Here is a 13,640-nt window from a genome sequence, read left to right on the forward strand (position 1 = left end):
CAGATACTCACTAGCTATGTTACCCTGGGCAAGTCAGTGAACCTCTACGAGTCTCTGTTTTCTCATCTATAAAATGGGGATAAAATAGCATCTCCATTCTAGGGCTGTTGTGAGGGTTGAGATAATGATTGTAAAGTGCTTAGCTTGGTGCCTGGCACATAGTAGGTACTATATAAATGTTAGCCGTTATTATTATCATCAATTCCTTACCCTCATTTACTTTACTTATTTAATCATGTGTCAAATCTTGTTTTGGGTTCTATAATGTCTCTCACAAATGTGCCTATTCTCTCCACTCACATGGCCCAGACCATTTACTGTAATAGCTTCTTCATTGGTGGCCCTGACTCAAGACTCTCTCCTCTGCAATCCAATCTTCACCCGGCTACCAAAGCGATTTCCTTCAGAAACAGCTGTGACCATTTCATTTTCTTCAATAAATTCCAGAGGTTCCTTATTATCTGTACTAGAAAATACAAACTTCTCAAGCTGGCCCCAGCCTACCTTTCCAGACACCTTACAGTCTTCCTTTCCACATCCTCTATGGTCCGGTCATCCTGACCTACCTGCTTCTTGTTCCTTAAACATGAAGATTTATCTCCCACCTTTGAGCCCTGGTAGTGACTGTTCCCCCATCTGGAGTGTCTTCACTCCTCACCCTCACCTCCTGCTCTCCTGCAAGACTCAGCTTAAATGTCTTCTTCTACAGGAGACCTAACTGGAACCCCCAGGCTGCTGGGGTCTTCCTTTCTGAGGTTATATTGTATAAGCTTTAGGAAGATTCTGTGTACTCTCACATTTCTATGTGTATACGTATATGTCTGCGTATATGCTCATGGATGTGTGTATGCTCATGTGTATATTTATTATGTTTATGTGTGTAATACACACACATACATTTATGTACATGTTGTCTCCCTTTGTAAGGTCTTTGAAGGCAGCGATCATTGTTGTTTTTGTCTTTGTATCTTTAGCACCTACTATAGTGCTTGGCACATAGTAGGTGCTCAACAAGTGCTTACTTGACAAGCTGATTGATAAATTTATATGCAAATAAACACAAGGTAATTTTGAAAGAAGAGACACTAGTGAGTCAGAAGATAAAGAAGGATTTTGTGGTGGCACTGGGGCTGGACTTTGAAGAAAATTAAAGAAGTAAGGTGGAGAGGGACTAAGTGCATTCCAGGCACAGAAGAAATGCAAATGCATGGAGATGGGAGATGCTGGATTGGGTATGAGGAATACCAAGGAGGTTAGTTTGGCTGGGACATAGAGATCATGGAGATAAATAATGTATACTAATGCTAGAAAGGTTTGTTGGAGCCAAGTTGGGACTGAACCGGTGATTTCACTAGTATAGGGAACTTCCAGGTGAGGAAACTCCCTCTACGGATGTAGATTGGCACTTCCTCTACAAATCTGTCTCCTAGAGCACTAAGAGGGTAAATGACTTGCTCATGGTCCCATAGCCACTGTATTGGAGGAAGGGCTTGGAAACAGCCCTGCTTGTGGCTGAGGCTGGCTCTCTAGCCACATATTTAGGATCATAGATTTTGAGCTCAAAAGGATCCCAGAGGACATCTAGAGCAGCCTCTTTATTTAACAGCTGGTGAAGCAGAGACCCAAGGGTCAGGGTCATACAGACCTAATATAGACCTGACATACAGACCTGACATACTAATCAGAAGCAGGATTTGAATTGAGGTCCTGTGACTCCAGAGCATCAGCCTCCTAACTGGACGACCAGCTTCCAATAACCTGCATGGCCACTAAAATAATCTTCACAAAGCACAAACTCAACCCTGTTGACATCCTGCCTAAGAAGCCTCAGTGGTTCCCTGCCCCCTCTCCAGCTCCTGCATTGCCTCATCATTAATGCCATCTCCTTAGTCAGAATGTTTGTTTCTTTAGGATGAAGTCCATTTGTGACTTTCTTTGTATCCCCAGAGATCCTCGGTACCTGGCACACAGTAAGTACTTAATAAATGCTTGTTGGTTGGACCGATCAACACTAGCTCTTGGGAAGGGCAGAATGAATATCCTCCTCCAACACTTTATTTATTTCGTACGTATTCTGTATTTATTTCGTACATATTCTGCCTGCCATCTCCTTCTTTAACTCATTTTACAGATGAGGAAACTGAGGCAAAAAGGGTTAAATGACTTGCCCAGGTCCACACAGCTAGTAAGTGGTCTGAGATTGGATTTGAACTCAGGTCTTCCTGATTCCAGCCCAGGCACTCTATCCAGTGCTCCACCTAGCTGCCCAATCTGGATATGCTCATATACTATGAGCATCTTGACTCCCTTGATAGAGTACAAACTCCTTGAGGGCAGGAACTTTTTTTTAACTTTCTTTGTAACCCCAGTATCTAACACAGTGCCTGGCACATAGCAGGTGCTTAAGTAAGTGATCCTTGATTGCTTTCAGGGTCTTATAAAAGAGACTAAGAGAGAGAAGATTGGTGGCTGGCTCTCACATGTGTTGTTATCAATAGGATATTGTTCCTTGGTTTCCTGAATTAAAAAGCCTTCATGAGTGTCAGTGAGGTGGACCCTAATTAAGTACCTCCCTTCATTGGAAAGGAGTCTAAGATCTTGAAATTGAACCTGATCTTGGGTAGGTTTGAAGGAACAAATTGATTGTAAAATCATTGAATGTCAGAGTCAGAAGGGACCTTAGAGTGCCACCCCTCCCTTTGCAGCACTGGCCCAAAGTCTAGAGGTAGGGCTGTGACTCAAGCTCCGATCTCTTCAGTCCATCATTATTTCTACCACACTGCCTCAGCTCTAGGAGGCAAGCCCTATATCTACTTTCAACTTACTCTCATAACTTTGGATTTTTTAAAAGTCTTCTTACAGTAAATTCTTAGCACTTGCTCATCTCCCACCTCCAGGCCTTTGCCTAGACTGTCAATCCCACCTAGGTGCACTTTCTCACCTTAGGTCCCCTAGTTTCCTTCGAGATTTAAATCAACTACCATCTCCTACACAAGGATATCTTTCTTTTTCTCATCCTAGTTGTTAAAGTTCTCTCCCTATCCCAAATCATTTTATAATTATCTTCTATAGACTTTTCTGTGCACATTATTTTGCCCAAATTGAATACAAGGTCCTTGAAGGCAGGTACTATTTATCATTCTGTCTTTTTATCTTTAGAATATGCCACATAATAATCAAGCAACAAATGCTTATAAATCTGTCAGATACTGTATAAGGTACCTAGTATACAAAGAAAAACAAAGCTCATGCCCTCAAAGAGCTTACATTCTATTGGGAGAGAAAACATGTAATATAAAAATGCATATGTAATGAGGGGACTGGCCAAGACTCTTTGGTCATTGGCCACAGTTGGCCAGTCAGGGCAGAAGGAGGCTTATTTAATCCTCTGCATGGGGTGATAACAGGCAGGACATGTGATACATGCTCTAAAGCCCAGATCTTCCTTGGCCAGTCCTGTGGTGATAATGCAAGTGAAGATCTTTTCCATCCATTCAATAGGTGGGGCCAGTTAACAGAGGCAGGCCCATGCCCTCCAGATCATAAATCTTGCCTTACTGATATAAGTCCCCATTACATATTCATAATAAATGCAAAATAACTTTGATGGGGACTAGCAGCTGAAAGAATCAAAGAAGGCTTCACATAGCAGGTAGCCTTAGAGCTAAGCTTCAAAGGTAACTGGGGAATTCTGAGGAGGAGGAGAGGATGGAGTGCATTCCAGGCATAAAGGAGAGCCTTTGCAAAGGGATGGAGAGCAAAAATGGAAAATTATGTCTCAGTAATAGTGAGAAATCCAGCTTGTTTGGAGTGTAGAGTGTATGAAGCACACACAATGAAATAATGTATATTAGAGCAAGAAAGTAGGTCAAAGCCTGGTCAGGAAGGGCTTTTAACATAGAAGCTTAACCAATGCCTATTGGATTGAACGCGGTTGGGTCTCTCTTCTATAATGAAATCTCTGCCATGATACTTATTCATCTCCTTCTGTTTTAAAACCTTCATCTTCCTCTGCTTTCAGGAATTTGACATTTCTCTTAGCCTTCATATGTCCAACCTGGCTCTTTGCCTATCTTCCCTTTGTTTCTCATCCTTCACACTCCCTCCCTCGGCTGTTAGAAGGATGACCAGATCAGGGAGCTGAGGTGCTAACAAGCTACTCCTCCTTGGTTAGATTCATTGTACGGGTCCTCCAGGGTGTTGCTTAGCAACCCATTCACCAGTTGCCGCAGCCCTGAAGACAGTGTGAATCAGCAGTGACAATGGCTCAAGCTGCATACTGCATCTCCACAAAGCACAATGGTTAGTTGATGGCTGGGCCTGGGCTTTGGAAAGCTTGAGGTTCTTGGGCTGTCATTAGAAGAAGTCTGAGCAGTAGGCAGGTTCTCATGATAGGTGAGGGTGGGGTGGGGTTGTTACCTTGTCTTTTAGACTCTCTCCCTAGAGATGGACCATGTCATAGTTTCCATGTGTGGTCACATAAGGGGATATGGAGGAAACCTGTGTGGTCTCATGCAAGTCATTTAACCTGGCTGGAATTCATTTTCCTCATCTATAAAATGAGGTTATGAGATTAGGTGGCATCTTCTAAGGTCACTCTCAGTTCTAGCTCTATGATGCTAAGATCTTTTGTTCTTCTGAGGGAAATGAGAAATGAAGCAATGAGGATCCCACTGTCATGACCCAAGAGGTCAACGGACATTTAGAATCAAAGAATCCCAGATCTGAGTGGGATAGCAGATGGTATCTATCACAAAAGGTTTTCAGGATTGGAATGTAGTCCATCCTATGCTCAGAAATGAATTTTCAATATGAGACACCCATCATATGATTCAAGACCTCTTCCTTGACAAGGCAGCCCCTGTCCCTTTGGGACAGCTCTCATAGCTAGGAAGTTTTTGCTGATATCTATCCTAAATATGTCTCTCTGAAGCACCCACCCATAGTTTCTTGTTTTATCCCCTTAGACTGGGGAGTATGAGTCTATTCTTTCTTCCATTCGAAAAACATTCAAATACTTGAAGACAGTTGTTAGCTCTCTCCTGAGTCTTCTCCTCTCCAGGCCATCCACACTTAGTTTCTTCAATCGGCCCTCACACATCACCCACTCAAGGCCCTCCTCTGGGCTCTCTCCAGTCTACGAATACATTGGTTAAATGGTGACACCTAACTTGATCCAATCTTTGCACAAAACATGAATCTCTTCCTTTTTCAGACGAGCGTGGTGATGCAGCTTTAGTTTAGGAGGAATCACTATCATCCATTTTAAAACAGATCCAGTTTGTCCCAGAGCAAAAAGAAGAATCTACATTTGTCATAATTTGAGCTGCCTTGGTTGGGGGTGGGGGAGGGAGAGAGCAATGCCAGACCTGCACTCAATCCACCTGGTTCAACCATCCAGATCCCTCATGACCATGCAATGAAGAGTGATTCAAAGAGCTCTGAGTGTGGAGTCACAGAAATTAGAGCTAGAACGGACCTCAAGGGTCCCCTAGAGACAACCCTCTTATTTTACAGGTGGGAAAGGGAAATGATTTACCCAAGGTCACCCAGGTGGCATGAGTGGCACTCTGGCCTCTGACCTGACATTCTCCATTCTTTCCCTTATGCCTGCTTCCTCCAGCTGACCTGGGCTGGAGTGATAACTCCAGCTCTGTGTGACCTGGAATAAGTCTCTAGCCTTTGTTTTCTCATCTGTAAAATGGAGTTAATAATGCTTGTATTGCCTACCTTACAGTACTGTTGAGGAAAGTGACTTGTAAACTCTATGGCTTTATGGAAATGGGAGAGAGAGTGAAGATGATGATGGGAAAACAGGACATATCTGAGGCCTGGACAACAGATCAGTCTAGCTGAGTTATGTGTTTATATGTATATATATGTATGTATATATATATGTATATATATGTATATATACACACATACGTATATATATATACATATACACATAGTTATATAATTCTACTAATCATATAATCTGTGTATAAGAATGGAAAAGAAGATTAGAGGCAGATTCTGGACAACTTTGAATGCTAGACTGGGGAGAATCCAAACTTTGGGCAATAGGGAACCAATGAAGGTTATTTAGGGGCGGCTTGTACTATAGTGGACAGAGCACTGGGCCTGAAGTCAAGAAGATCTGAGTTCAAATTTGGCCTTAAGACACTTGCTACCTGTGTGACCCTGGGCAAGTCACTTAATCACTGTTTGCCTCTGTTTCCTTAACTGTAAATGAAGATAATTATAACATTTACTTCCCAGGGTTATGAGAATCAAATGAGATATTATATGTAAAATGCTTGGAAAACCTTAAGAAGCCATGTAAATGCTAGCTATTATTAATATTTTGTTAGCATTATTTTGACTACTCTTACTAATCCCACTTTATTTCCACCCATGATAGAAAAAATCTCTAACTTTTTCCCCTGGATCTCCTCTCAGACCACTGACTAGATGCCACCCTAAGATGGCTCCAGACCAGAATGGCGAGCAGGGGCATCATAGAGAGTGCTCTGTCTCAGGTACCCCTTCCTCATGGTTAATTTCCTCTGACTCCCAAATTCTAAGGAGTTGGAGGAAGGAGGTGGCCGAAGAGTGGGGGATGGCAGAGTCTGAGAAAGGAGTGCCAAGACTCCAGGATTCTGGGGTGGTGGACTAGAAAGAGGAGAGAGCAGGGGCAGTAATGATGCAAGAGACAGGGTGGCAGAGGGGCTCGAAAATGCAGACATCAACAGCAGAGAGGAAGCTTGCCCCTCAGATGCTGGCACCCTGGGACAAAGCCTCACCAACGCAGCTCTAGTTCTGGCTCTGTTTTAAGAAGCCATGTAATTAGTGTAAGTCATTATTGAGAGTTCCCTTGCAGAATGTGATCCCTGAGGGTTTCCATGACTGGCTCCCAGGCAAGTTTCTCAAAGCATATTGGTTTCCTGCATTAATGGACACACACCTATTTAGTAGAACCCAGATGCCTCATTTGCGCTTTTTATCTTCTTCCTAATTCTGATTTATTGTTATCTTTATTAGTTGCACCTCTTAACAATGGCAAGTGTGGGAGACAGTCAGAAATAAGCAGGGCTGGAGGGGACTCCACCAGAGGTCATCTAGTCCATTCCCAAGGCTTCACCTAGAGTTGTGGATTAACTAACTAGATACAAGATTGCTAATCCCATTATGGGAGTCTTCCAGGGAGTTAGATTCCACAGTTTCTTGATCACTTACAAAATGAGCCACAGGAGGCTGAAAAACTTGTATGGAGTAATAATACTGTCTGCCTGTCTTCCCTCCTAGGGATATCGGGATGGGTCATTAACACATTTTGAGGAAGACAGATACCATAGGAGTATCATGGGAATTCCTTCCCTTTGATTTGTTGCTTATGATTTCTCCTACTTAGGGAACTCCCAGGAAGGAATCTCCCTCTACCAGTGTACATCACTTCCCACTCTGCTACTTATGTTGTTAGAGATATGGCCTGCACCAAAAGAGGAAGCCTCTTGCCCAGGGTTACAGAGGCATCAAAGGCAGGATTTGAATCCAGGACAACTTTGTGAATCTGAGACCAGATCTCTCTCCCTGACTCCATGTTGCCTCTCCTGAGCATCATGGGGTTATGAATAATCCAACCATTTGTCAACTTGGTACAAGAACTGGGAAGTTGCCATCATTTGTTAGCAAGTATGATAGACCAATTCAAACAGAGGCTATTCTTAACAGGATGCTAGTCCTAGAAAACCTGGCTGGGGTCCATCTTTTCAAAGAAGTCATGACATCCAACTGTCTATTGAGAAGGGAATCTCTGGGGAGGCCAGCATTTCCAATGCCCACATTTGAGATACATACGTGGAATCAGTGTCCTTTTCTTTCTTCCGTATTCCAAAGGCCTTCCTTGTACGTTTTTTCAATCCTGTATAAAAATAAGAGAAAAGATAGATTAATAATCCACTTATCACATCCCTTTTTCCAGGTGTGATACATTCCCTTACCTTAGACACTTGAAGAACAGGCATGGTTTAATTAGGATAGTTCAATCAACAAACATCTATTAAGTACCTACTATGTGCCAGGTACCATGCTAAGCACTGGGCATACACAGATGAAAATTAAATAGCCTTGCCCATAAGAAATTTATATTCTATTGGGGACAAGACATGTAGGTGTGTGTATATGTTTATATATATATATATATATATATATATATATATATATATATATATATATGTATATATATACACACAGATACATATGTGTATATCATGTGTATATTATGTATATAATACATACATGCATATTTTCCCCAATAGAATGTAAATTCCTTATAGGCAAAAACTATTTCTTTTTCATCTGTGTATGCCCAGTGACTAGCATGGTACCTGGCACATAGTAGGTACTTAATAGATGTTTGATGTTGCTGTATTCCAAGGAAAGAATCCTGAAGTGCTCTATAAGTCATTTAAAGAATTACTAGTGGGAAAATCAAGGCCTGGCCTACCCCATGGGTCTGCTTGGGTTTGGAGGTGATTTGAAGAAGGGTTTTCCCTCAATATCGGGCACTTGGCTTCATGTAAAAGCCTGAACTGTGTCTTGGAACAAGCTATGGATTCCAAGGGAGAGAGAGAGAGAGAGAGATAGAGAGAGAGAGACAGAGAGAGAGAGAGAGAGAGAGAGAGAGAGAGAAGAGAAGAGAAGAGAAGAGACAGAGAAACAGAGAGAGAGAGAGATAGCAGGAGGAGGAAGGGTGCTTCAGATGAGAGGATCAGCAGGCCAATGCAAAGGCAGAGAGCCTCATACAAGGGAACACTAAGAAAGTACATCAAAGGTAGACTGAGAAGGGCTTTATCTGCCACGAGAAGAGCTGGTGTGGAATGGAGGGAGGCCCTGGAGGTGAAAACATCATAGTCATCTTCGATTTTACTCGCTTTGTTCATGGTCCCTTTTATCTTCCATATCGTATTAATTGGGGAATGCTCAGGTAGGGAACAGGTGGTAAAACCCTTAAAAGCAAGGGGCTGTTGTAGGGGAGGAGACACAGGAAGCAAGAAGTATTTTGGAAAGAGTAACCATGGATTGCAGATCCCATACTGAGCCCCGCCTTATTAGTAATGGAAGGAAATGTCACCATTTGTTCAATGACATTCTTTCACAAACAAGTTTGGGTAGTAAAATATTCAAATGAGCTTCATTTTCAAAAGGAGTTTCTGTTAAAACAAATAGCTCTCCCTTGGTGTCTTGGGCTGATTTGCTTCTGATCTGAACTTCATGAATAAAATACTTAGGTATGCACACACACACACACACACACACACACACTGCTTGGTATGTTGGTAATGCCTCATCACGACCTGAGGGTGAACCTAGATTCCCAAAGACTATTCCAGGGGAACCCAAGCCCTGGTGCATCCTTCCAACTTCAAATATCCACCTGAGGATGGATTTAGGTGACCCATCTCCAAGCCTAGTGAGTTCAACAGTGAATGAACAAATGGAGGGATGGATGGATGGATGAATGAATGGATAGATGGAAAACAAGGTATCAAATGCTTTCTACAATCCAAGCGCTGGGCTTGACTAGAGACACAGATAGAAAAGTGAGATAGTTCTAACTTTCAGGGTGATCACACTCTAATTTGGGACAACAAGTAGGAGAGATCAGCATCAGGGCAGAGGGCAAGGCTAGGGAGTCTTTAGAGGGCAGTCATAAGGCACATGTAAGGCCTAGTGGCCATCCATTTTACTGGAAGGATTACAGCTAGTTCCTCTCTGCTCATCAAAGCTCTGTGAGAAGCCATGTTCATTCTGCAAAGAGAGTGGGCCAGGGGCTGATAAGAGGGTGGAGGGTCATGGATCCATAACCTCTGGGAAGGCAGGCCTCAGAGTAAGAGCAGAGCAGCACAGGGGGATACTCAGGGCTTTCTTCCCATGGAGGGAGAATTGAAGGCTAGCCTCCAGCCAGGAGAAAAAGCAGAAGGTGATGTCAGCCAGGAATGTCGAGGAGCAGGGGATGTCTGGGCAAGGGGAAGGCTGGGATGGGTATAAAGGCTCCTCCAGCCTGCTCCACTGTGCTTCCCAACTCCCCAAAGGCATTGTGACAGCTGATTCAAAGTTAGAGAAGTCCCTGGTTTCATGAAGCTTACAATAGAATAGGATGATAAGATATGTACAGACAGATGTATCTAGATAATACATGCTATTCCAATTTCTCAGTAAATATTGACTAAACTAAAACAAAGAGCACTTCTGATAATGTACTTCACCTGATAAGCCCAACATCATAGCCCCAGAAAGCCTCGCCAGGCTTGGATGGTTCTTAGAAAGGGCCTTTGAAATCACCCATCACAACCTCTTCATTTTACAGATGGGGGTCCAAAGCCCAGGGGGAGAGATGTACATTTAAATGCTGAGCCCAGAACCAAGGTGTTTTGACCTGGAATCCAGTGGGCTTTCTATGACATGGCCAAACAACCATTGTCCCACTGTTAGCTTTTAATCTTGACTAGCTGCGTGGCCATGGGCATATCACAACCTCTTTGGGCTCCTTTGGGCTTTTCTAACCTATACGAAGTGTCTTTGAATTGTTAGGTGTCTGAAATCAAGGTCTTGGTCACTGCCCACCCAGCTGCCAGGATCCTGCCTCTAGGCTGCCAGAGAGAACAGTCCCTTATCCCTCTTCCTAATTGTAGCTCTGCTCCAGGAGGCATGGAGGGCTTCAGGTCAGTGACAGTTTCATAGCTGGACACTGTCTTATAGCTCAGTGATGGAACAGAGAACAATACCAAGACTTACTTGGTGGGCTGTCCTGGATGGCTACATAGATTTCTTTCTTTCTTTTTTAAAGACTGTACCTTAAAAAGACCTGGCCTCAGCGCAATGAGTTAATATTCCAGGGAAGTTGTTACTTTAGAAAAAAGAAAAAAAAAGATGGACTGGCATCTTTTTTTCTTGGTCCAGAAATATCTCACGAATCTTTTAACCCAATCCCTTCATTTAACAAATGGGGAAACTGGGGCCACAAAGTAGACAGTTTCATTGGCCTCTTCTATGGTCACTTTCACATTCGAGTCACTCCAGATTAAAGTTCATTGGTGGGGGCATGGGTGGGAGTGGAAGGATCTGCAGGGCATTCTGGGCTGCGTACTCATTGGTGTGGGGAATTTCTGGTGTGGAAGCTCCCTTCTCTGATGTAGATGCATAATTTTAGCCTTAGAGAGATTCCTGGAGGGCTGAGGGGTTAAGTAACCCACCCAGGGTCACATAGTCAGTCTGGCTCACAGGCAAGATTTGGGCTCTCAGGCCTGTCCTCCATCCATTACGTTAAGTCACCTCTCATCAAAGTCCTTGCTGATTTCATTTGGAGTCTCTTTCCAACATCTCCTCAGAATGAGTGACATCTCCATCCTCTTTGATAGGTGTTGATGGAGAAATTCCATTACTTTCCAAGTGGTCTCTGCATCTCTTTGTTTCCTGCAAGCTCTATCTCGGGAGATGGCCAAGTGTCCTGCTAAGGGATGCTTCTTCCCTTGGATGTTCCACAAAACCAGCTCCTTTCCTCTTCTAAGCAGGGCTTTCCATTTCACTGTCATATTTTTAAATCTCCCAACTTTTTTTCTGTTCAGAATCCCATAGAATCACAGGGAGTTGGAAGGGACCTCAATGGCCAATCCATAGCTAAAGAAATCCCTAATATAATATATACTTGATGAATGATTGTTCAGTCTCTGCTTGCAGATCTCATTGGAGGGAAAGCCCACCACCTGTCTAGGCAGAACATTCCACATTGGGATGACTCAATGTTAGGAAGTTTTCCTGATATCAAGCAACAATCTAGCTATCTGTGGCTTCCTCCCATTGTTCCTGGTTCTAGAGACCTTGGAGAACAAGCCTCCTATTCCTTCCATGTTCCAGTCCTCCAAATAAAACTATCTATAATGACAAGAAATGTAGTTTAATTGTCTCCTGTAGAATGTCAATTCATAGGATGGCGCATAGAGACCAACAGTGAGATCCACAGAGATGAGCATTTAATTTGTATTGATTGACAATCTAATGACTTGTTTACACCTTTTCACCAACATCCACTGTTTATTCTTTGTATTTCTCTCCCTTGCATTATGCACAGTATCTAATACATATAAAAGTCTCTAAAATACTTGCTTATTGATCAAAACAGAAATGGGAAAAGCCCCACACAACTGGGAACCATCTGCATTTTTTAGCCTTATTTCATAAGATGCTATGGTTAAAAAAGGGTGCCTGGTAGGCACCACTCTCTTTGTGACAGAGCTAGGCTGGTCCTAAGACAATACACACAGATACACATATACCTAAAGTCTGTAAGAAGAGGACACTAGACCAAATGATCTCTCAGGTCCTTACCTGTTCTCTAAGATTTTGAAGTCTGTTATTCTCATGGCTTCCCACTCATCATGCCTGCATAATGATGGGCTAACTTTCATCTTTCATGGTTACTAACCCTGACTGCCTGGTTTCCATTGTACTGCTGAAGAGCCAAGCCTGCACTTATGGCAATCATGGGGTAGCATGGTGAGCCCCCTATGCCCTACTGAGTCATCAGATGACTACAGCCTACAGCATACAGCTGAGGCTTTTTGAGTCTCTTTAGAAAAACCTGTATTAATGTTTACCATTGGTCCAACCATTCTCAACAGGAAAATGAAATGGGTGAAAATGCCCATTGCCCAGATTACAACAGGTAGCTGAATGCCTAGCTGTGGATTGTTCATTGGTATGTCTGACTTGGACAGGTACTGTGGATCCAGAATGAGGCACGTGGAGATTAGGAGGGATGGCAAGTGAGAAACTGTGTAGCTGCCAACAACGGTAGAGGTTCTCCATTGAACACGGATCTCCTCTTGGTGATGCAATATGTTTACAAATCCTGGGATATGATTTTCTCGGCAGAATGAAAAGGATAGAGGACCTGAGTGGGCAACAGAAGGATGGCAGCTGTGGCCATTAACTAGTGAAGTGGTACCACAGATGGAATGCTAGACCTGGAGTCAGGAAGACCTGAGTTCAAATATGGCTTCAGATCCTGGGCAAGCCATCTAACCTCTGCCTGCTTCAGTTTCTTCCTTGGAAAATGGGGATGATAATAAAGCTGATAAATTATTAAAGTGCCATTTAAATGTTAGCTATTATTATTATTAGCAAAGATTATTTGTGTGCAAAGAGGAGCATAAGTGATGTTAATGAGAACATGTATGACCAGACATGGAAGTGAAGCTGTCCTCTAGTGAGAGTAAGAGACAGCTAAAAGGGTTCATTGTCACTGAAAGGACTAACAAACCAGCCTAGTTGGAGCAGTAAAGCATCCTGAAGAAGAGAGGGAGTGGCGAGGGGGCACCACAGTGCAAAGAGTACTGGGCTTGGAGTCAGGAAGACTCATCTGCCTGAGTTCAAATCCAGCCTCAGACGCTTACTTAGGTGGGTGACCCTGGGCAAGTCACCTAACCATGTTTGCCTCAGTTTCCTCATCTGTAAAATGAGCTAGAGAAGGAAATGGCAAACTGTTCCAGTATCATAAAGAGTTGGACACCACTGAAAAACAACTGACCAAAACAATGACAGTTCATGATCTCAGTAGAGTCTAAGTGGCGTGAGGGCAAGGACTCTCTTCATTTTGT

At 43.1% G+C, this 13,640-nt stretch overlaps 1 protein-coding gene across 1 annotated transcript in view; it reads right to left on the reverse strand.

The window, feature by feature from the left end:
• The window catches only part of SGIP1 (SH3GL interacting endocytic adaptor 1), a 225,944-nt gene that overhangs the window by 128,193 nt on the left and 84,111 nt on the right, over window positions 1–13,640 (reverse strand). The window contains exon 2 of the mRNA XM_036756154.1: window positions 7,840–7,903. Within this exon, the coding sequence (XP_036612049.1) occupies window positions 7,840–7,903 (64 nt within the window). The remainder of the gene's footprint in view (window positions 1–7,839; window positions 7,904–13,640) is intronic.

The sequence above is a fragment of the Trichosurus vulpecula genome, chromosome 4 (assembly GCF_011100635.1).
Source record: "Trichosurus vulpecula isolate mTriVul1 chromosome 4, mTriVul1.pri, whole genome shotgun sequence".
NCBI classification, from domain to species: domain Eukaryota; kingdom Metazoa; phylum Chordata; class Mammalia; order Diprotodontia; family Phalangeridae; genus Trichosurus; species Trichosurus vulpecula.